Source organism: Neophocaena asiaeorientalis, unplaced genomic scaffold (genome assembly GCF_003031525.2).
Source record: "Neophocaena asiaeorientalis asiaeorientalis breed wild unplaced genomic scaffold, Neophocaena_asiaeorientalis_V1.1 scaffold372, whole genome shotgun sequence".
NCBI lineage: Eukaryota > Metazoa > Chordata > Mammalia > Artiodactyla > Phocoenidae > Neophocaena > Neophocaena asiaeorientalis.
In genome coordinates this window covers 400,585-425,237 of record NW_020172447.1, presented here as the reverse complement: position 1 = coordinate 425,237, position 24,653 = coordinate 400,585, and the positions used below count along the sequence as shown (strand labels likewise).

Genomic DNA, 24,653 nt, shown 5'->3' with positions numbered 1-24,653 from the left:
TACGTCTTCTTCTGCAATGTCCCAACCCCTCCCTGAAACATTTCTAACTTGAAAATTGGTTTTCAAAAAATATATATATCCTTGGATCTTTTAGCATGACAGTCTTCATTATGCCATTTAGCCATTTTAATTTATTGAGTACCTATTCTGTGCCATTCCTGAGGATATAAAGACACAGTCTATTCCCACATTATGTCCATACTGTCCACATTATGAATGGTTTTATATGCTATCTGAAAAGGGTATTGATGAATAAATTTGGTAATAGTTCCTTTGTAGATCTGAGTCCAGTGTTAATGTTTAACCTAATAAAAGAATAGCTATGTGTAGACCTGTTTGTGTTTGTGTTACTGCTTTTAACACTATACTCCACTGTGTGGAGTTTCTTTTTGTGCATCTATTTCCTTTATTTGATTAATGAGAAGGTGCTGGTGATAAAGTTATTTTTATACATTTTTCCCTAGGTCTTGGCCTTTCTTCATAGCCTCTTCATTTCCAACAGCTTGACCGTGGAGCTCACACAGGATTTCCTCCCATATAAACAGCAACTCCAGCTCAGTTTACAGAATGTGAGTTTACATGTGGGTTTCTTCACCTGTCTCTGCATTCCAATTGGATTTCAGCTCTAATATCTTGACCTTGGAGTTCTAGATTTTTACATCCCAGATAATTTGTCAGGACAGACTGGTATGGATCACAAATGTTTTAGTGTACTAGATTGTTCTTACTCTTCCAGTTTCAGCTCTTCCCTGTGTTTGAGGCTGACCATTGTTCAAACCCACCCTTCTACCCACTGACGTGTCTATCTATCCAATATTTATTAAATGTTGCTAGTTTGTTATATCTCTCCCAGATCAGAACCCACCTATGCGCTTTTTAAAGCACAGGTCTTATGCTCCTTCCCTGCTAGTTAGTCAGGACACTCTCTTTGTAGGTTTTATTACCACAAATGCCCATTTCCCCCTCTTTTCCTTTTCTCACTACTTTTCTCATTACATTACTAGAGTTGAATAAATTATTTTTAAAGGTTGTCTCCACCTTCTTTCCCATGCTGTTTCTTTTTTTTTTTGCGGTATGCGGGCCTCTCACTGTTGTGGCCTCTCCCATTGTGGAGCACAGGCTCCGGACGTACAGGCTCAGCGGCCATGGCTCACGAGCCTAGCTGCTCCGTGGCACGTGGGATCTTCCCAGACCGGGGCATGAACCCGTGTCCCCTGCATCAGCAGGCAGACTCTCAACCACTGCACCACCAGGGAAGCCCATCCCATGCTGTTTCTTATAGATGGGCATAGGCACACCCTTCCCTTCCTTGTCACATATGTTATTTTTCTCATTTACTTATTTAACCCACATTTAACAAATACTTAGGTATATAATGAACAAATACTCTGTGCCAGACATTGTAAAATGCACTGGACATACCATAATGAGGCATGTTAGTTTTTGCCTTCAAGGAATATATAGTCTCTTGGAGCCGAGAGATATAAACAGAGATATATCATGATTACTTATGAAAAGTGCTAAAATACAGTTAAGACCAAAAAAGTTAAAGCATAGAGAGTGGAATAATTGACTATCTGGTACAGTAAAAGAAGGCATCACTGAGGTAGTGACTTTGGACTTGTTAACATTGCATAAAATTTATAGTTGTATTTTTAGATGGAAACGGTAAGTTGCAGTGGAAATAAACTTTACTTGGTTGTTTAGGAGAATGCTGATTTACAGGTATTGTTTTTAATTGTTGTTTTTCTTTCTGGGTACTGTCTTTCACCAGAATGTGAGCGCCCCTCTCTTCTGCTGATTTACAAAATATTCCTATAACCAGGAATATTTAGTTGTGTACTTTTAAATATATTACTTCTTAACATTAGCTTTTGCTATTCATGGGCATGAAAACATAGGTTTTCCATTAACCTATGTTCAAAGAGAGCACCCTGTCATTTCTAATGGCCTGGATTTGATTCAGAGTCAAGTAGGCAGTAGCTTTACTTGAGGCAGAATGTAGAAGTTGCCGTGATAATATTATCTTTGGGAACCTTCTTTATAGCCTCCCTTTTTGTAAGGCAGGGGTCAGTCTGATGCTCAGAATTCTTAGAGCCTTTATTTATTGGAGACTTTTGTCATTTCCATTAGAAAATGTCTCCCAGATGTGGTTTTATGGGTACATTGGTATTTATGTTTCCCTCTCCTGTTTAGACTTTAGTACTGTTAAACTCCACTAAACTGTTTTCTAATTACTATGCCATTCAACATTTGTTTTTTTGCTATGTTGTAGCACATGGTGAAAGCCAAGAAAACTCTGCACTGGGTCTCTGACCAGTGAATGCTTATTCATGATGATGGTGATGATGATAATGATTATAATGATAATGTCTTACAGACAAGAAATCATTTCTCCAGTACCCGAGAAGAGATGGAAGAACTTAAGAAAAGGATGAAAGAAGCTCCACAGACATGCAAACTTCCAGGACAGCCAACCATCGAAGGCTATCTCTATACACAAGAGAAATGTGTGTGGGAATACAGGGATAGCTACTGGGTTTCAGTAGGCTGACACCAGCTGCCACTTGGCTTCTCCAAACTCCAGGCACCCATATAGTTCATAGACCCCTGCCAGCTATACCTATTTGGAGAGTAGTATGGGAACAGAGAAAACAAAAAGGAGGGAGAAATTGGAGGAGGAGGTTAAGGATTTGTCTTACAAAGGCTGTGGGATGATAAGACCTAAGGTTTTCTCTGAGATTCAAAATGGGGATTGTTAATTGCTTAATCCTTTCAATGACTCTTTGGGGCTAAAAGGGAGGTAGGAGGAAGGAGACATAAAATAATACTTATTATACCTACTATGTTCCAGGCATGGTGTTAAGTACTTTAAATATACTACCTCATGTAATCTTTGAAACCACCTTATCATACCCATTTTACACATGAAGCCACTGAGGCTTAGAGAGATCACTAGTTGAAAGTCACCCAACTATCATGTATCAGGGCTAAGTGTAAATTCAGGTTTGGGAAATGCCAAAACCTATGCTCCTACAGCTATACCCTGTACCTTCCACTGCCTTAGGATCATAAACTTGCCCTTAAAGCACTACACAACCATTGTGATTTCAGTGAGCAACACAGTTGTTCATTGCTAACCAAGGAAAATGGGTTAACTTATCTGGTCACTGAATATTGCAGAGGGTTCAAGCTTTTCTACCTCCTAAATAACATTATGTAAACCTGTATGTGCTATTTGATTTTCCTTTTGAACTATGACCCAATGTCCCCAAAGCCTGTGATTTCATTCCCTGACCAGAATTATTCTACCTGGTGAGTAGGCAAATGAGACTACCCAGAGGTTACCAGTGGCAAAACCCACTGAAATCCACAAAACATGGTATTTCAGCAGTGATATTATCATGCTATTCATCCCTTAGAGCAACTCACTTTGATGGTTTTCAAAGATGTGTTCTTCTATTTGTCAGGTTCATCTCTTCAACTCTCCATTGCAGGATCTCTCAGTCTCAGTGGTATTGACATTTCAGGCTGGCTAATTCTTTGTTTCGAGCAGTTATCCTATGCATTATAAGGTGTTTAGAAGCATCTATAGCCTCTCCCCACTTTATTCTAATAGCACTTCCCAGGTGTGATAACCAAAAATGTCTCTAGACATTGCCAAATGTCCCCTGGGAGGCAAAATTGCCCCTACTTGAGAACCACTGTTATATTATAAGAGAGGCACAGAGTAATGAGTATGTAATCTTGGCTCTAATATCAACTAACTATGTGATCCTTCTATGCCCCAGTTTTCTAATTTGTTAAATGGATATGACATTCCTACTCAGTTGAATGTACGCTTACTAAGAATCCTTTTTGCCAGACAATATGCAATGCATTGGGGGTACAAAAAATGGATCAAGCTTGGTTTTTGCCCTCAAGAAGTTCATAGTCTGACTAAGACACAAGTATATCAAGAACTATAATGAAATGTGTTGAGCACTGCATTTGGAGCATATATCTAAGGGCTTCACTGAGGAAGTGATATATGAACTGAAACTTGAATTATGACTGGGAGTTTGACAGGTAAAGAAAATGGCAAAGAAAATTCCAGGTGTATACCACTGCATGAATAAAGGCACAGAGGTGTGTGAGGTTATAGTTTGTTTGTAGGGTCTTGGTTTTACAAGGACAGTCCTGGTTTATACTTGTTGTCCTGATATAATTAGTGATAGTGCCTTATTCACTCTTAAATATGTCTTGAACTTGGTCTATATATTATATTGCCACCTATTTTTTTTTGGTAACTGAATATAATTCCATGAGACAAGAGCATAGAGGTGAGGGTGGCAAAAGACAGTTGGAAAGGTAAATACGATCACATTATAAAAGGCTTTGTGAGCCAACCTAAGGAGTTTGGAGAGAGTGGGAAAGCCATGGGTGGTTTATAATAAAAAGAATGATATAAATAAACCTATAATTAAAAAAATATTTCTCTAACAAAAGAGTAGAGAATGGGCTAGAAAGGAGTGATCACAGATAGGGGAAACCAAAGAGAAGGCCACTGAAAGAATTAATTGGAGAAATAGTGAATTTTTGTTTTGTTTGAAATAGCTCATAAAACATTTTTTTAAAAAGTCAGAAATAGGGTCCTGAATGAATTCAGTTCTGAAAGGGGTGAAAGAAGAGACATGTAGGGGATTGAAGGGCAGGTTACAGGGAAGGAGGAGCAGAAGATTACAGATGTTTCCAGATCATACAATAGGATATATAATGGGAGCATTCACAGGGAACATGGCAAGGAGAGTGGTTTGGAGCAAGCCAGAGCAGATGTGGAAAACAGTTGATGATGATTAGGTTATCCATCTGTGTAGTGGGCAGGTGGTACTGCACGGCTGGAGCTCAGGGGAAAAGTAGCACTAGATCTGGATCATGACCATGAAGAATAATCTGTACACAGCTTCTGTCTTAGGGGTGGACTGACCATGAAGCCAAAATACTTATTCTATCAGCTCACTGTTGCCTATCTTTGTAGGGGCTTTGGGAATATCCTGGGTGAAATACTACTGCCAATATGAGAAAGAGACCAAAACGCTCACCATGACACCTATGGAGCAGAAGCCAGGTGCTAAGCAGCAGGTCAGTTCTTTTATGGGCCACATTATTTTGAAATACATCTTTGACTGCATCTCAGAAAAGAGTATATGTTGACTTCGTGTCAAAGAATCAAGTCCACCACTGTCGTGTGAAGCCATGACTTCATATGTTCTCTGTGGCCTAAGTTTGCATTGGGCCAGATACTACTCAGTTGAGTGAAAAATCTGTGTTAATGATTCTAGGCCTTCTGAAAGTGCCTGTACTCTTTTAGATCATTATTACAAGAGTCTATCACATTGTACAAAGAAAATTTGCAAAAAAATATGGTTAAATTGGAGGAGAGTATTACTTGCTTTTAAGAAGGCTCTACTATAGGATTCCTTTAAATAGTTAAGACTTTAAAATACAAAACATTTTCCAAAATTCCTTTTTTCAAGGAGTATTCTGTTGCCTAAGTTTGGAATAATCTATACCCCACATTGTATGTAATGCTCAAATATCTTTAAACAGTTAATGCATCTTCTTCTGCCCTCCAAACTTTCCCCTACTCCCCAAAATGGCAAGATGAGTTTAACACACTGAGAAGATAGTTCACTAACCTGGAGGAACCTCATCTTATATATATATATGTTATATTATGTTATACATTATATATTATTTTTTATGTATGACCACCCAGCTAAAAAAATTATTCTGTTATCTCACTTTTGCCTATCTTGGTAGGGGCTTTGGGAACACATGCACACACACACACACACACACACACACACACACACACACACACGCACGCACACACGTACACACACCTGAAGGTTTCTTAAGATAAAAGCTGATAGACTGACTCTTCATATTCTAAAAGTAGTTCAGTGTGTCCCTTTAACTGTTTCTCAGACAGGGTCTTAGGGCATATTTTTAAGGATTTCCCTTATTTACAAATTGTTTATAAAGTGAAAAAAAGGTTTACTTGTTAGCATTGAAAGTTGTGGTGCATGAAGACCCAATTTCGATAGGCAGAAATTTGGAGACTTTTTCTCCGTTGCTGGTGCTTTCCATGGAAGATCTCTCTTATGTGGCTTATTCATAGGAAATTAGTGATGATTGAGATTTGGTGGCAGACTGTTGAAAAACTGCTTTTCTTTTTTGTCATTAACCACAAGTTTTGCCGCTCTGCTTTGAATGTGGATTAGACATGGGATGCACCTCTAACAGAGCATACCATATTGGGTCGGTCTCCACAACCCTCATCCATGTTTCTATGCGGGCCAGTTATTCATCCATGAATCCAAAACTCTCCTTAGTTTCCAGTCTGCCAATTGCCAAAGAACCTTTCAACGTGGTTCCAATAAATTGTGCTGTAGCACAGAATTTGTCCCATTTCTGTCAGAACTTAGCTTATGTATCTGACTGGCAAGTGCTTTTAAGTAACACTGTCCTGTAGTCTCTTTCTTTTCTTTTTCTACACACATTACTTTCCAAACTTTGGACTTCAAAGTTCCTTTCTTAGGCAGGTCCTACTGCAAAGCTGAGGCCAGAGGCAGCAGATACCACTTTCATAGGTTCTTAGCAGATGAGAGCAAGCCCTTCTTTTAGTTATTCTTTCCCCCTGCCCTTTTAATTGAGTGGCTACTTGCAAAACTGCAGTAAGTGTCAGCCTAAGCAATTTAAATATGGGACTCTTTATGGAATGGAAAGAGGAACTTGCTTGACCATTTACAGCAAAGAGGGGGTAGAAGTAGTTACTTTAATTTCCATAAACTGAATTGGAAATGGTTTCTTCTTATCATTTGTCTCAGTTCCTTTTACTAGTTTGTGTTTTAGAAAGGTAAATAATACAAATAAGTGAGACTATAATAATGATAACACCATAAAAGCCACTATTTATTCAATGTTTGCTGTTCACCAGGCTCTGAGCTAGACATTTGCTGCCATGGGCCATTTACTTTCTCAGCAGCACTGTGAAGTATCATTAGCCCAATTTGAAGTTGGAAGAATTAGCTCTCTTTCTGACTGTGGTACTTACAAGTGTACTCTAGTAGTTCAGCCTATCAACTTCCATTTGGGTTGTACTGCTTACTTTACAGAGCACAATCCCAAATACTATTTTATAAGATTCTCATCCCTTCCCTTTCAGGTAGTTGTAAGAGGCAAGAGAGCTACATTTTGAATCACAATAACTAGTTTTACCTATTTATTCATTTACTTATTCATTCATTCATTCTTCATATCAAATATTTTTCCCTTCCAGTTATACTGAGATATAACTGACATACAGCACTGTATAAGTTTAAGGTGTACAGCATAATGATCTGACTTACATACAATATGAAAGTATTATCACAAAAATTTTTCTTTAATTTTGTACTCTTAGGATTTACTCTCTTTACAATTTTCATATATAACATACTGAAGTGTTAATTATATTAATCATGTTATACATAACATCCCTAGTATTTACTTATCTTACGATGGGAAATTAGTACCTTTAGATGCCTTCGTCCAATTCCCTATTCTCCCAGCTTCCACCTCTGGTAAGCACAAATCCGATCTCTGTTTTCTATGAGTTACTTTGTTTATTTGTTTGTTTATCAAGTATAATTGACCTGTAACACAATGTTAGTTCCTGATGAACAACATAGTGATTCGGGATTTCTATGTATTATAAAAGGATCACTATGATAAGTCTAGTTATGATCTGTCACCATATAAAGATAGTACATAATTATTGATTATATTCTCCACACTGTACGTTTCATACCTGTGATTCATTTATTTTGTAACTGGAAATTTATACCTCTTAACCTTTCTCACCTAGTTTTCACATCCTGCCCCCCCTTTCCCTCTGGCAACTACCTGTTTGTTCTCTGTACCTATGATTCTATTTCTGTTTCATTATGTTGGTTCATTTGTTTCATTTTTTGGATTTAACATATAAGTGAAATCATATGGTATTTGTCTTTCTCTGTCTGACTTGTTTCACTTATCATAATACTCTCGAGGTCCATCCATGTTGACGCAAATGGCAAGATTTCATTCCCTGGTATGGCTGAGTAATATTCCATGGTTTTTATATACCACATGTTTTTTAATCCATTTATCTACTCGTGTGCACTTAGATTGCTTCCATATCTTGGCTATTGTAAGTAATGCTCAACATAGGGGTGCATATATCTTTTCTAATTAGTGTGTTTGTTTTCTTCCGACAAATACCCAGGAGTGGAATTGCTGGATCATATGGAAGCTCTATGTTTAAATTTTTGAGGAATCTCCATACTGTTTCCCACAGTCGCTGCACCAATTTAAATTCCCACCAAGAGTGTACTAGGGTTTCCTTTCCTCTACATCCTCACCAATATTTGTTATTTGTGGTCTTTTTGATGATAGCCATTCAGTCAGATGTGAGGTGACATCTCATTGTGGTTTTCATTTGCATTTCCCCAATGATCAGCGATGCTAAGCATCTTTTAATGTTCCTGTTGGCCATTCGTTTGTCTTCTTTCAAAAAATTTAGGCCCTCTGTCTATTCTTTAAATTGTTTTTTTTAATTTTGAGTTTTATGAGTTCTCTGTATATTTTGGATATTAACCCTGTATCAGATATATCATTTACAAATATTGTCTCCCATTCAGTAGGTGGCCTTTTCATTTTGTTTATAGTTTCCTTCGCTGTGCAAAAGCTTTTTAGGTTGAAGAAATCCCATTTGTTTATTTTTGCTGTTGTTGCCCTTGCCTGAGAAGACAGATCCAATAAAATATTGCTAAGCCTGATGTCACAGAGAGAACTGCCTATGTTTTCTTCTAGGAGTTTTATGCTTTCAAATCCTACACTTAAGTCTTTAATTCATTTTGAGTTTATTTTTGTATATGATGTGAGAAAGTAGTCCAGTTTGATTCTTTTGCATGTAGCTGTCTAGTTTCCCAACATCATTTATTGAAGAGACTGTCTTTTCCCCATTGTATAGTCTTGCATCCTTTGTCATAGATTAATGGACTCCATAAGTGTGGGTTCATTATTGGTCTCTCTGTTCTGTTGCATTGAGTTATGTGTCTGTTTTTGTGCCAGAACAATAATGTTTTGATTACTGTATCTTTGTAGTATAGTTTGAAATCAGGGAGCATGTTAACTTCAGCTTTGTTCATCCTTCTCAAGATTGTTTTGGCTACTCAGGGTTTATGCATTTACATACAGATATTAGAATTATGTGTTCTAGTTCTGTGAAAAATGCCATTGCTGGTTTTATAGTGATTACATAGAATCTGTAGATTACCTTGGGTAGTACGGTCATTTTAACAATATTAATTCTTCTAATCCACAAGCATGGAGTATCTTTACATTTGTTTGTATCATCTTCAGTTTCTTTCATTAGCATCTTATAGTTTTCTGAGTACAGGCATTTTACCTCCTTAGATTATTCCTAGGTATTTTATTTTTTTATGAGATTATAAATGGGATTATTTTATTAATTTCTCTTTCTGATAGTTTGTTGTCAGTGTGTACAAATGCCACAGATTTCTGTATATTAATTTTGTATCCTGCAACTTTACTGAATTCTTCAATGAGTTCTAATAGTTTTTTTGGTAGCATCTTTAGGATTTTGTATATGTGGTATCATGTCATCTGCAAACATTGACACTTTTACTTCTTCCTTTCCAATTAGGATTTTTTTTTTCCTTGTCTGATTGCTGTGGCCTGCAATGCCAATACTATGTTCATTAAAACTGGTAAGAGTGGGTATCCTTGTTTTGTTTCTGGTCATAGAGGAAATGCTTTCAGCTTTGCACCATTGACTATGATGTTAGCTGTGGGCTCATCATATTTGACCTTTATTACGTTGAGGCATGTTCCCTGTATATCAATTTTGTTAAGAATTTTTTTATCATAATGGATGTTGCATTTTGTCAAAAGCTCTTTCTGCATTTCTTGAGATGATCATATGATATTTTAGTCTTCAGTTTATTAAGTGGTGTATCACATTGATTTGTGGATATTGAACCATCCTTGCATCCCTGGGATAAATCCCAGTTGATTATGGTGTATGATCCTTTTAATGTACTGTTGAATTGGCTTTCCTAAAGTTTTGTTGAGGATTTTTTTAATGTATGTTCATCAGTGATATTGGCCTGTAATTTTCTGTTTTTGTGGTGTCTTTGTCTGATTTTGATATCAAGGTGATGCAGGCCTCACAGAATGAATTCAGAAGTGTATTGCCACTATAATTTTTTGAAATAGTTTGAGAGGAATAGGTGTTAGTCTTCTTTAAATGTTTGGTAGAATTCACCTGTGAAGCCATCTGGTTCTGTACTTTTGTGTGTTGGGAGTATTTCTTTTAATTACTCATTCAGTTTCATTACTGGTAATTGGTCTGTTTGTATTTTCTATTTCTTCTTGATTCAGTTTTGGAAGGTTGTACATTTATCTCTAGGAATTTCTCTTAGGTTGTCCATTTTATTGGTGTTTGATTGATCATAGTAATCACTTATGATCCTTGGTATTTCTGTGTTGTTGGTTGTAACTTCTTTTTTATTTCTGATTTTATTGATTTGGGCCCTCTCTCTTTTTTCTCGATGACTCTGGGTAAAGATTTATCAATTTTGTTTATGTTTTCAACTATCTCTTAATTTAATCTATCTTTTCTATTTTTTGTTTTTTAGTCTCTATTTCATTTATTTCTGCTCTGATCTTATGATTTCTTTTCTTGTAGTGACACTGGCTTTTGTTTGTTTTTCTAGTTACTTTATGTGTAAGGTTACGTTATTTGAGATTTTTCTTGTTTCCTGAGATAGGCTTGTATTGGTGTAACATTCACTTTTAGAATTGCTTTTGTTGCATTCCACAAATTTTGGATTGTTTTGTTTTCATTTTCATTTGTCTCCAAGTATTTTTGATTTCCTCTTTGATTTCTTCAGTGATCCTTTGGTTGTTTGGTAACACAGTGTTTATCCTCTACATGTTTATAGGATTTTTTGCAGTTTTTTTCTTGTAGTTGATTTCTAGTCATAGTGTTGTGGTTAGAAAAGATACTTGATATGATTTCTATCTCCTTAAATTTACTGACACTTGTTTTGCATCCTAGCTTGTGATCTATCCTGGAGAGTGTTATGTGCACTTGAAAAGAATGTATATTCTGCAGCTAGCTTTTGAATAGAATGTCTTATATATAAAAAGAGGCCCCTCTTTTGGTGGTGCCTACTATTATGGGCAAACTGGTGGGTAACCCCCCGTGGTTGGTTGCCAGGCCCTGCCTACTGCTGAAGCTACCACCTGCTGGTGGGCTGGTCTGCATTCCATTGCAGTTGGCTGTGGGGCCCAGGGAGTCCTGGAACTGGTTATTTCCCCATGGTAGTTTAGGCTGTGTCCTGGTCCTTACCCACTGGTGGGCTTGGCCAGGTCACTGGTTGGCTTCTTGTGAAGCCCAAAGGAAGGGTCCCAGAGCAGGTGTCAAGCTGCTGCTGGGTCAAGCTGGGGTCTAAGGACTGGTGTCAGCCTGCTGTTTGGTGGGGCTGGATCCTTGGTAAGCTGGCTGTGGGGCACAGTATGTCTCAAAGCTGGTTTCAGCACACTGCTGGGCAGTGTTGGAGCCCATTGTATCCTGGGGCTGTTGCCTGCCTGCTCCAGAGTAAGGCCAGTGCCTGGAGCTTTTGCCCACTTTCTGGTGAGCAGGGCTGAGCCCTGTGCTCTCTGTTAGATGACACTGGGTCCTGGAATGGCTGGGTAGTCCAGGGGGATCTATTGCTGCTGCTAACCTGATGGTGGATGGGGCTGTATCCCTCTGTGGCTGGCCTAGCATGTCCTAGGACTTTTTCCAACTAGCTGGTGGGTGGGGCCAGGTCTGACATTAATAAGCTACAAGGGGAACTCCAAAATGGTGCTCCTCAAAATGGCTGCCACCAGTGTCTATGTCCCTAGGGTGAGTTCCAGTTGTCTCCTGTCTCTCTGGGTGGGTCTCTAATACCAGCAGGTTGATTTGACCCAGGCCCCTTTCAAATTACTGCTTTTGTCCTGGTTCTCAGAGCAGGTGAGATTTTGTGTGCACCCTATAAGAATAGAGTGTCTATTTCCTACAGCCCTCTGGCCCTCCTGAAAGGAAGCCCTGGCTTTCAAAGCCAGATGTTCTGAGGCCTTGTCTTCCCAGGTCAGGACCCCCTGACTAGGAATCCCATATGGGGGTCAGTTTATCCCTTGCCCCTTAGGGATAAACTCTGCGATTGTAATTATTTTCCTGTTTGTGGATCATGTACCCAGGGGTGTGCACCTTGACTATACCATGTCTGTGCCCCTCCTACTTGTCTAGTTGTGGTTCCTTCCTTATACCTTTAGCTGTAGAAGATCTTTTCTGCTAGTCTTCAGGTGATTCTCATCATTGATCATCGCTCCGTAAATAGTTGTAATATTGGTTTGCACATGGGAGGAAGTGAGCTAAGGGTCGTCCTACTCCACCTCTTGGACACTCTTGTCTCAAGAACTAGTCTTAAGTCCTAGTTCTGTGGCCTAGTAAATTGTGATCTTGAGTAAATTACTTAATGTTGCTCAGTATCATTTTTCTCAGAAAAAATGGCAAGGATGATAATGTAGTTTATATTTATTGAGCACTAACTCTTTACTAGGTACTAGAGATATACAGATAAATAAGACACTGCCCACATCCTTGAGGAGATCTCAGTCAAGTGGGGAAATCAGACATGAAAAAAAAAGCTTTAATACAATGCAGAAAACACATAGCAGACAGTATATGGTATTGGGGAAGGATTTTTGAGGAGATGAAAGCTGAACTACAAGTTGCAGAACAAGTTAAAAGTTTAGCCAGTCAAAGAATATAGATAAAGTCACTTTGGATGGAGGAAACAGTATATGCAAAGTTGGAGTCATGAAAGAGCATGATACATGTGTGAAATAAGAGTACTTTTGCACTGATGGGACATAAACTAGATGACGGTGTCTGGAGGTGAACCTGGAGTGGGGGGCAGGGTGTTGTCCCCCAAGCTTTGACATCACCTCACCAAATCTGAAGGAGTTGAGAGTTTAAAGAAGGAGGGTGAGTACATGATACTGTTAATTACTCTCATCTTGAAAGGCTAACAGTGCTTGATATCCTAAGTGTTGGGGTTGGGAAGGCAGATTGAAAGGTGAATATAGAGTTTTGTTTCTATAGTGCAGGAACAGGTAAAAGGATAGACCTGCAAAGGGCTTGAGTGTGACAATGAGAGGGAAGTACTGGATGATCAGCTGTATGGACCAGTTTGGACGGTATAGTGCTTAGGCAGTATTTCTGAATTTGAGACAGCAAGGTGGGTAATTTTATTCCTATTTAATAGGTTGTGAAGTTTATATTCAGAGAGGAAGAATATTTACTCTGGGCCACATAGCTAGTAAATGGCATAACTGAGACAAGACCCAAGGTTTTAAACTTCTTAGTTTATTGCTATTTCTGCTATATCAACTTGGGTGACTTCGGGTAAGCCATTTTACCTCTCTGCAGTTCACTTCCTTCTGAATGTTGTTATGAAGAAAAGTGGTTTAAAAATACCTATCATAATATGTGGCACATAGTAGGTGATCCATAAACATTACTTCTCTTTCCTATACCCCACTGTCTCTGTTGAGATAATAGAAGGGAACTGAACTATGTTGGGATTTGGGGAATTTTAATCTGTGGACACAGTGGATTTCTATGGCCTTGTTACATGACCACAAGACAGATGGGCCACACTATCCTGCACATATGAAATACCAAATGTCACCTTGACTATTACACAAATATGCCTATTTTCCCTACTCCTGCCCTATCTTTGGAGATATTGCTTTTGTAATTCCCATCATCTTAAAGACTCTGGAAGTGGGGAACCAAAAATGTTTTCTTCCCCTCTTCTATCTGGCACTTTAATGCAAGGAAGATGCAGAAAGCCACTTACTCATTGCAAACTCCCTACCTAGAAGCCTCACGAAATTTTATTTTGTACACTTAATGGCATTTGGGCAGCCCATTTCTCCTGAATTCCCCTTTACATGTTGTATAATGAGTTTCCTATTTAATATATTGCTTGGAAAAGAGCAAGGGCTTATCCTGAGCATTTTCTCCTGAACTCAGCCATTGATTTTTGGAGCAGAGAGAAACCATCTGCCACCTTGCTGCAACTACCATTTGAGGGGACAAGGTTCTCAGTGAGGCTAAACATTGTTCCCGCTGCCCTGAGAGATGCCTTCCAAGTGACACTGAGAACGCTGCAGTAGGCAGAAGAAGCTTCTATGTATTTTTTTTCAAGCTGGCTATTAATCCTTTTCTTATATCAGGGACCCTTGGACTTAACCCTGAAGTACTGCGTGAGAAGGAAGACGGAGTCTATCGACAAGAGATTCTGTTTTGATATAGAAACTAATGAAAGGTAAGCTGTGCTGATATGAATTGACAATGTCCCCATGTGCCAGATGCTGAGCCTGGGTAGGTATTTTATTTTCCTCTGTCATCTCTCGTTGATTAAAAATGAGCAAAATTATTCATGACATCATTGTCTTGGCTCTTCTGGCTGCCCTTTCAGGGATCCCTGTTAGAGCTGGCCCAGAGCTAGTTCTCTCTATTCAAGGTTCAGTCAGCTTTGCCTCACTTGCTTTAGGCAGAAGTTACTCCTAGGATTTAATTTGCTATTATATATGCAAAAGGTCAACATTTGGTGATGCTACAAAAGGACAGGGTAACAAAACTCATTCTTTTTTATTTCCTAATATATAAGAACAAATGAATTGGAACACATATTTAAGGGGAGGTAGATTGGATGGAGGGTGGTAGTGGTATTGGGGAGTCTTTTTTCCCCATTTGGTACAAATACGTTACAGATTTTCCTACTTTGCAGATATTTATGTAAAGTGGAAATAGTTTGATTATCAACTTTCTGGTTTCAGCAAAAGCTTGCAAACTTTGGACTTCGTTGCATTTGTTTCTCTCCAGTGCCCTCTTTTTTGTTTTTTCAACCTGGGCAATTTTATCAGAGGGAAATTTAACTGTGAAATTTTAAAATGAGAATATTTGGAGTTACTTTGGAAAAAGGCATGTTATATAATTGGGAGGTTGATCCAAAATTCAGTGAGTAAATGTGTTTATTTTATTTCAGTCCATTATTTCCATGTATTAGGCACTAAGTAATACAGTAGAATTTAACAAAATGATCAGATTGCTAGAAAGGAACTTGAAGGTTGAATTACAATATCATATGAACAAAACTATTAGTGACTGGAGTCATATAGATCAGATTAAGAAAATGAGGCATTTTTTTGTCTGGGAATAAGTAACTATTAGTCCATTTCCCCATTTTAAATTTCTCTTTGTGGAAGGGTAAGCTGGGGCGAAGTTGAGAGAGTGGCATGGACATATATACACTACCAAATGTAAAATAGATAGCTAGTGGGAAGCAGCCATATAGCACAGGGAGATCAGCCCAGTGCTTTGTGACCACCTAGAGGGGTGGGATAGGGAGGGTGGGAGGGAGACGCAAGAGGGAGGGGATATGGGGATATATGTATACGTATATCTGATTCAGTTTGTTACACAGCAGAAACTAACACCAACATTGTAAAGCAACTATATCCAATAAAGATGTTAAAAAAAAATTCTGTTTGTGAATCTATATGCATTCTTTGTTAAGCATGGGTGGTCCTGGACTTCCCTGGTGGCACAGTGGTTAAGAATCTACCTGCCAATGCAGGGGACACAGGTTCAAGCCCCGGTCCAGGAAAAGCCCACATGCCGCAGAACAACTAAGCCCGTGTGCTACAACTCCTCAACAAGCGTACCACAGCTACTGAAGCCCGTGTTCCTAGAGCACCTGTTCCACAACAATAGAAGCCACCACAACGAGAAGCCCATGGACTGCAACAAAGCATAGCCCCCCCTCGCCGCAACTAGAGAAAGCCCACGCGCAGCAACAAAGACCCACCACGGCCAAAAAAAAAAAAAAAAGAATGGATGGTCTCAATCAAAGATGGCTGTAATTGTAAACATTGTTACTGATAACCATAAGGCTGTCACTCGTTTCCCCCACAGCTTCAGGCCCAGTAGGAAGGGGAAAGTGACTGTTGGCTGTCTTCTTTTCATGAACATTTAGTGTCTTTGGCTATGCAGCATCAATGTACATAAACGAAATAAAAATTTTCTGTGTCTAGTTCCATTCTGATTCACTTTTCAGCTTAAATTTGCCACCCACTTGCAAGTAATATTGCCAGAGACTCAAAGCATTTGCAAAGAGTTTGGCACTAAGGTTACAGACTAAGACCAACTCATCTTTATATATCTTGCATCTATTGCCGTGTATAGCTCATGTTAGATACTGAATTTGGTATTCATTTTTAAATGTGTTTTTCCCTAACCAAAAATGCTGAGGAATTCTGAGAATAGAGCCCAGGAATTAAAGTTTCAATGTATCTATGATTTTACTTGCCACATCTAGGGCATTTTATTTTTATTTATTTATTTATTTTAAATTTTATTTTATTTTTTTTTCTTAACATCTTTATTGGAGTATAATTGCTTTACAATGGTGTCTTAGTTTCTGGTTTATAACAAAGTGATTCAGATACACATATACATATGTTCCCATATCTTTTCCCTCTTGCGTCTCCCTTCCTCCCACCCTCCCTATCCCACCCCTCTAGGTGGTCACAAACCACCGACTTGATCTCCCTGTGCTATGCGGCTGCTTCCCACTAGCTATCTATTTTATGTTTGGTAATGTATATATGTCCATGCCACTCTCTCACTTTGTGACAGCTTACCCTTCCCCCTCCCCATATCCTCAAGTCCATTCTATAGTAGGTCTGTGTCTTTATTCCCATCTTACCCCTAGGTTCTTCATGACCATTTTTTTCTTAGATTCCATATGTATGAGTTAGCATAAAGTATTTGTTTTTCTCTTTCTGACTTACTTCACTCTGTATGACAGACTCTAGGTCCATCCACCTCACTACAAATATCTCAATTTTGTTTCTTTTTATGGCTGAGTAATATTCCATTGTATGTATGTGCCACATCGTCTTTATACATTCATCCAGTGATGGACACTTAGGTTGCTTCCATGTCCTGGCTATAGTAAATAGACCTAGAATGAACATTTTGGTACATAAAGTTTTGAATTATGGTTTGCTCAGGGTATATGCCCAGTAATGGGATTGCTGGGTCTTATGCTAGTTCTATTTTTAGTTTTTTAAGGAACCTCCATACTGTTCTCCATAGTGGCTGTACCAATTCACATTCCCACCAGCAGTGCAAGAGTGGTCCCTTTTCTCCACACCCTCTCCAGCATTTATTGTTTCTAGATTTTTTAATGGTGGCCATCCTGACCGGTGTGAGATGATATCTCATTGTACTTTTGATTTGCATTTCTCTAATGATTAATGATGTTGAGCATTCTTTCATGTGTTTGTTGCCAATCTATATATCTTCTTTGGGGAAATGTCTATTTAGGTCTTCTGCCCATTTTTGGATTGGGTTGTTTCTATTTTTGTTATTGAGCTGCATGTGCTGCTTGTAAATGTTGGAGATTAATCCTTTGTCAGTTGCTTCATTTGCAAATGTTTTCTACCATTCTGAGGGCTGTCTTTTGGTCTGGTTTATGATTTCCTTTGCTGTGCAACAGCTTTTAAGTTTAATTAGGTCCCATTTGTTTATGTTTGTTTTTATTTCCATTTCTCTAGGAGGTGGGTCAAAAAGGATCTTGCTGTGATTTATGTCAGAGTGTTCTGCCTATGTTTTCCTCTAAGAGTTTGACAGTGCATGGCCTTACATTTAGGTCTTTAATCCATTTGAGTTTATTTTTGTGTATGGTGTTAAGGAGTGTTCTAATTTCATACTTTTACATGTACCTGTCCAGTTTTCCAGCACCACTTATTGGAGAGGCTGTCTTTTCTCCACTGTATATTCTTGCTTCCTTTATCAAACATGAGGTGACCATATGTGCGGGGTTTATCTCTGGGCTTTCTATCCTGTTCCATTGATCTATATTTCTGTTTTTGTGCCAGTACTATATTGTCTTGATTACTGTAGCTTTGTAGTGTAGTCTGAAGTCAGGGAGCCTGATTCCTCCATCTCAATTTTTCTTTCTCAAGATTGCTTTGGCTACTCGGGGTTATTTGTGTTTTCATACAAATTGTGAATTTCTTTGTTCCAGTTCTGTGAAAAATGCCAGTGGTAGTTTGATTGGGATTGCATTGAATGTGTAGAAGATTGCTTTGGGTAGTAGAGTCATTTTCACAATGTTGATTCTTTCAATACAAGAACATGGTATATCTCTCCATCTATTTGTATCATCTTTAATTTCTTTCATCAGCATCTTATAGTTTTCTGCATACAGGTCTTTTTTCTCCGTAGGTAGGTTTATTCCTAGATATTTTATTCTTTTTGTTGCAATGGTACATGGGAGTGTTTTCTTAATTTCACTTTCAGATTTTTCTTCATTAGTGTATAGGATTGCAGGAGATTTCTGTGCATTAATGTTGTATCCTGCTACTTTACCAGATTCATTGATTAGCTCTAGTAGTTTTCTGGTAGCATCTTTAGGATTCTCTATGTATAGTATCATGTCATCTGTAATCAGTGACAAGTTTACTTCTTCTTTTCCCATTTGGATTCCTTTTATTTCTTTTTCTTCTCTGATTGCTGTGGCTAAAACTTCCAAAACTACGTTGAATAATAGTGGTGAGAGTGGGCAACCTTGTCTTGTTCCTGATCTTAGTGGAAATGGTTTCAGTTTTTCACCATTGAGGACGATGTTGCCTGTGGGTTTGTCATATATGGCCTTTATTTTGTTGATGAATGTTCCTTCTATGCCTACTTTCTGCAGTGTTTTTTTATCATAAATGGGTGTTGAATTTTGTCGAAGCTTTTTCTGCATCTATTGAGATGATCATATGGTTTTTCTCCTTTAGTTTGTTAATATGGTGTATCACGTTGATTGATTTGTGTATATTGAAGAATCCTTGCATTCCTGGAATAAACCCCACTTGATCATGGTTTCTGATCCTTTTAATGGATCAGTCCAAGAAGAAGATATAACCATTGTAAATATTTATGAACCCAACATAGGAGCACCTCAGTACATAAGGCAAATACTAACTGACATAAAAGGGGAAATTGACAGTAACACAATCATAGTAGGGGACTTTAACACCCCACTTTCACTAATGGACAGATCATCCAAAATGAAAATACATAAGGAAACACAGCTTTAAATGATACATTAAACAAGATGGACTTAATTGATATTTATAGGACATTCCATCCAAAAACAACAGAATACACATTTTTCTCAAGTGCTCATGGAACGTTCTCCAGGAGAGATCATATCTTGGGTCACAAATCAAGCCTTGGTAAATTTAGGAAAATTGAAGTACTATCAAGTATCTTTTCCGACCACAACGCTATCAGACTAGATATCAATTACAGGAAAAGATCTGTAAAAAATACAAACACATGGAGGCTAAAGAATACACTACTTAATAATGAAGTGATCACTGAAGAAATCAAAGAGGAAATCGCAAAATACCTAGAAACAAATGACAATGGAGACACGACGACCCCAAACCTATGGGATGCAGCAAAAGCAGTTCTAAGAGGGAAGTTTATAGCAATACATCCTACCTTAAGAAACCGGGAACATCTCAAATAAACAACCTAACCTTGCATCTAAAGCAATTAGAGAAAGAAGAACAAAAAAACCCCCAAAGTTAGCAGAAGGAAAGAAATCATAAAGATCAGATCAGAAATAAATGAAAAAGAAATGAAGGAAACAGTAGCAAAGATCAATAAAACTAAAAGCTGGTTTTCTGAGAAGACAAACAAAATTGATAAAGCATTAGCCAGACTCATCAAGAAGAAAAAGGAGAAGACTGAAATCAGTAGAATTAGAAATGAAAAAGGAGAAGTAACAACTGACACTGCAGAAATAGAAGGGATCATGAGAGATTACTACATGCAACTCTATGCCAATAAAACGGACAACCTGGAAGAAATGGACAAATTCTTAGAAATGCACAACCTGCCGTGACTGAACCAGGAAGAAAGAGAAAATATGAACAGACCAATCACAAGTACTGAAATTGAAACTGTGATTAAAAATCTCCCAACAAACAAAAGCCCAGGACCAGATGGCTTCACAGGCGAATTCTATTAAACATTTAGAGAAGAGCTAACACCTATCCTTCTCAAACTCTTCCAAAATATAGCAGAGGTAGGAACACTCCCAAACTCATTCTACGAGGCCACCATCACCCTGATACCAAAACCAAAGATGTCACAAAGAAAGAAAACGACAGGCCAATATCCCTGATGAACATAATTACAAAATATTGGGCACTTTAAAAAACATTCCCTCGTTTAACAGGAAGAGATTAAGACTTGTATATATTTAACTGCCTTGCCTAATCAAAGTTACATAGTAGGAAGGCTGTGCTCAATCCCTGGTCTGTAGATCTCCACACCCCATGTTCTTTTTAATTTTATTCTGTTGTCTATTATAAGGAGAATAAATATGTTCTGAAATAGAGGGTCAAATATAATAATTTACCGATGCTGAGGTTCCTCTGTGTATGTGGAGTTTTCTGAGTCATGTGACCTCCGCATTTGCTTTCCTTGCTTGTCAATCAGATATAAGGGGCAGAGGCAGGCCTCCCAGTAGACATCAGGCACCTTTACTCATGTTCTCTGTGGGATAGAACAAAGGACTCTTTGAGTCCCTTTTTCTATTTCCAGAATAGAGGATAACTTTTTTATTAGTGTTCCTACCAATATTTGAAGCCATAGGCTCATAGGCCATCAGAACTTGAAGGGCAATAATAATAGTAATAATGACAACAGTGACGATGATGATGACAACAACAACTGCTAACATTCTCTGAGTACCTCTATGTGCCAGGCACCATTCTCAGCCTTTTAAGTGTATATTTTCCTTTAGTCTTCATCAGTCACATGAAGTAGGGGGTGTTACTATCCCAATTTCACAAAGACAAGGAGACAGAAAGAAGTTAAGCACTTAGGTTATACAGTTATTTAATATTAGAGCTAGGATCCAAATCCAGGAATACTGGTTTCCAAGTCATACTCTTAACCACTGGACTCTACTGCAAATATGCTGTATATGCCTTTTTGTTTTAGATGCGTGACTCAGACCTCAGGGTGGGCAAAGGATTTGTCTAAAGTCATAATGGAAAAGCCTGGACTAGAAGTCTGTACTGTCTACTTTGTCATCTTGTTCTTAGCAGTATTTTTCTTTGAATTTGACTTTCGGTAGTGCCCAAGAATCTCCAAATGCTTATTGAATAGTCACTTATTTATTCTTTCAGTTTCTCCGTATGGTCAAGAGAGGACACATACCAGCTTATTGGTTTCCCATGTAGGGAAACTGAGTCTAGAATGGGCTTAACATCCTATCTAGTCTACAGCATGTGCTTTTATGTTTGTTGCCCATTTGCTTGCTCTCCTTCCTTCTGGCTTCAGGATTCAGCTGTGTAGCTGTTTTTACAAAGATTTCTGGACTTTCTAGCCCCATAAGGTATATCCAAATGGTTGGATGTTTCTTAGAAAATGGTAAACTTGAAAGAATCCAGTGCCCAAAGCCTTAAGAATTTAGTCTTATTTGAATATTATAATTTGAATCTGTGAGGAAAAAATTGGCATGGGTCGATAGGTGGTCACAATGCTTATAAGCTCCTGAGGACACCTAGAATTCAGAATTCCTTTTCATTAACTGATGACGATGTTAGCTAATATCCCTAGTTCAGTAGCAAATCCTGTAAAGTGTAATTGTGCCCAAACAGCTAAAGAGCAGAAAAAAGAACGATTCATTCTAGTTAATGAATTGCTTTTTCTTTTTTTTTCTTTCCTTTTTTAAGGAGTACTTTAATGGAATAAGAGACAGAAGGACAGGTAGAACAGGAGTCTCGATATCAGAACTGTAAAGGACCTCACAGCTTGTCTGCTCCAACATTTTTATGGATAAAGAAACTGAGGCACAGTGACTTTTCCACTGAACTCTCTTGTAATTGCTCTTATCATTTCATGACTCTGAGAGAGGTCTCATCTTAACATAGAAGGGGTGAGAGTAACAAGCATCTCATAATGGCACAACTACACAGAGAATGGAAGAGACCTTATACCTGCAATAATATGGTCAATCCCCAAATTCCAGTTTGGCTTTGAAGGTCTAAAAAGAACATAGTATACCAAATTGGGGTATCTCTGTGTATGTAGTTATAGTTACTGCAAGTAAATAAAATAAAATTGGATTTGAAGTCATCTGCCATGCAGAAGAGGCCTTATAGTGTATTAGTTAAGAAAGAACATGGCTGCTGGACCAAAATTCCTAAATTCAAATCCTGGCTCTATATTTACCCACTGTGTGAACTTAGGTAACCTCTCTGTGCCTCAGTTTCCCCTTCTATAAAATAGGGATTACTATAGTTCCTGCTTTATAACCTTCCTGTGTAGATTAAATGAATTAATACCTATAAAGTACTTAGAAAAGAACCTGGCATCTGGTGAGCATTCAATAACTATTAGTTGTCATTGTTATTCATAAGATTGCTTAAGTCAGCCAAAAGGCCTCCTCCATGTGGCTGAGCCATTGTGCATGTTGTTGACTTATTTCCAACTGAAATGCTCCTTGGACATCCTAGGTGGTAGAAGTAGCAAGCCGTTTTCCTGATAGATGAACGTGCCCATAATGAACATGCTCAGAAACCCTAGAGCCCAGACCAAATGGCTGGCTTCCAAGAGAGAGAGGCAGGGCAAGCCTCAGTTTGGCTCAAGCACAGTGAGGCCAGTTTAAGTGTGTATTATGTTGAGGTGTCAGTATCTGCCTTCCTATTTCCTTGTCCAACTCTGGCATGAGGCCACCAAGATACCACCTCCACCAGTGTCTCCAAAGTTACTGTTCTCTAAGTTCCATTGTTTTTCTGAGTAAAAAAGATTATGAGAAGTTGGAAATCTATATGCCTGTGCCTGCTCAGTCTGATATCTCCCAGGGCTGAGGAGGACCCTAGATCACAAGACTCCATTCTCTCAGGTGACTTTTCTGCTCTCAACTTGTCATTTTTTTCCTTAGGCCAGGAACCATCACTCTGCAAGCCCTTTCAGAAGCTAACAGAAGACTATGGATGGAGGCCATGGATGGGAAAGAACCTGTAAGTTATCCTGGGGAAACATCAGCAGCATAATCCAGTATATGAGTCGCTCTAGTGGTAGCAGTGGGTCCAGGATAATTAAATGGTGATAGATCTTTGATACTCAAAATTTTAGAGGTAGAAGGAGTTGTTGAGTTGACATTTCTTGTTTAACAAGTTAGGCAACTTGAGTTCCAGAGAGGGTGAAAGACTTCTCTAGGATCACTCTCAGAAAGGCATCACAATGGGCCTAGAATCCAGGTCTCTCAGCTTCCTGCTCTGGTCTTAGATTATGCAGCCATGCCCACAAAATCTTCTTAAGAAAGAAAATTAAGCCTTTTTGCAGTTTATAATATTAACGTGTTCATATATAAGGATGGAAAATAATTTCCATGGTTGTGAACAAGCATTTATTAAGATTTTATTCAAAATGGTTTTGCTGCCCCTCCCTTACATCCCCAAGTCAGCTTGTTCTCTTTAAGGGCAGGAGATGGCATTGCCATCCTATATCTCAGGATGCACCACTCCATTTAGAATACTGTTACATATGATGACAAGTAATACTTTTAAAGGCTAGTGATTATCATATAAAGATCAATATGAACAGTCAGAGGTCACTGAAAAGAATTTTCTCTCTTCAGTATCTTCTGCGTAGGTTTCTTCTCATGGCATATGAAATAATATCAGCTTCCTAGTGTTGGAATCCCAAAAGTTTAGATTTGGATCTGTTTCTGCCATTCAATGATTGTGTGACCTTGAGATAGTTATTTACTCTCTGAGACTGTTCTCTTAAGTAAAATGGCTTTAATAATTTCTGTTCTACCTACCTCACAGAGTTGATTTGAAAAATCAATTGAAAGCCAGTTTGTCAACCATAATGTACTGTATTAGTTTGAGGTCTTCTGACTGGTCTGAAGTTTGGGTACAAACCTACTGAAATTCAACAGTGTTTGGATACAGTCCAGTCTTCTTGCTTTATGCAAGGCAAAAACTTGCTAAGAGGGGAAATATATTACAGGGCTTTCTTTCTGTGTGTTTTCAGTGCCTTGGAGACTAAAGAGGAGTGCCCAGATGCCAGATTGCATTAATAGCAACCAAGATGGTAGCAGGAGAGAAGTGGTGTTGTGAGGACTGTCATCCAGAAAATAGGCCAGGGCCTTTCTCCCCTTCCTCCCCTCCCAGAAACCTGGAGCTTAACTATTACATGCCTGTGATATTTCTTTAGGAGGTTAGTAGGAAGCTCCACAAGGCATTTTATTCTTTTTTTGTTTTTGTTCATATTTCTTTCTTCTTACTTTTTAAAATTGAAGTATAGTTAATTTACAATATTGTAAGGCATTTTACTTTTAATTCCCTTTCCTGAAATTGCTCTCCCTTTAGGGTTTTAAAAATCAAAGGATACAGATGGCTTTTTGTGGAGAATGATGTTAGAACATGGG

General features: G+C 38.3%; 1 protein-coding gene across 1 annotated transcript in view; it reads left to right on the top strand.

The window, feature by feature from the left end:
• The window catches only part of OPHN1 (oligophrenin 1), a 450,814-nt gene that overhangs the window by 212,929 nt on the left and 213,232 nt on the right, over positions 1-24,653 (top strand). Inside the window, exons 7-11 of the mRNA XM_024737336.1 lie at positions 465-569; positions 2,381-2,510; positions 5,018-5,121; positions 14,365-14,456; positions 23,157-23,235. Coding sequence (XP_024593104.1) covers positions 465-569; positions 2,381-2,510; positions 5,018-5,121; positions 14,365-14,456; positions 23,157-23,235 — 510 coding nt within the window. The remainder of the gene's footprint in view (positions 1-464; positions 570-2,380; positions 2,511-5,017; positions 5,122-14,364; positions 14,457-23,156; positions 23,236-24,653) is intronic.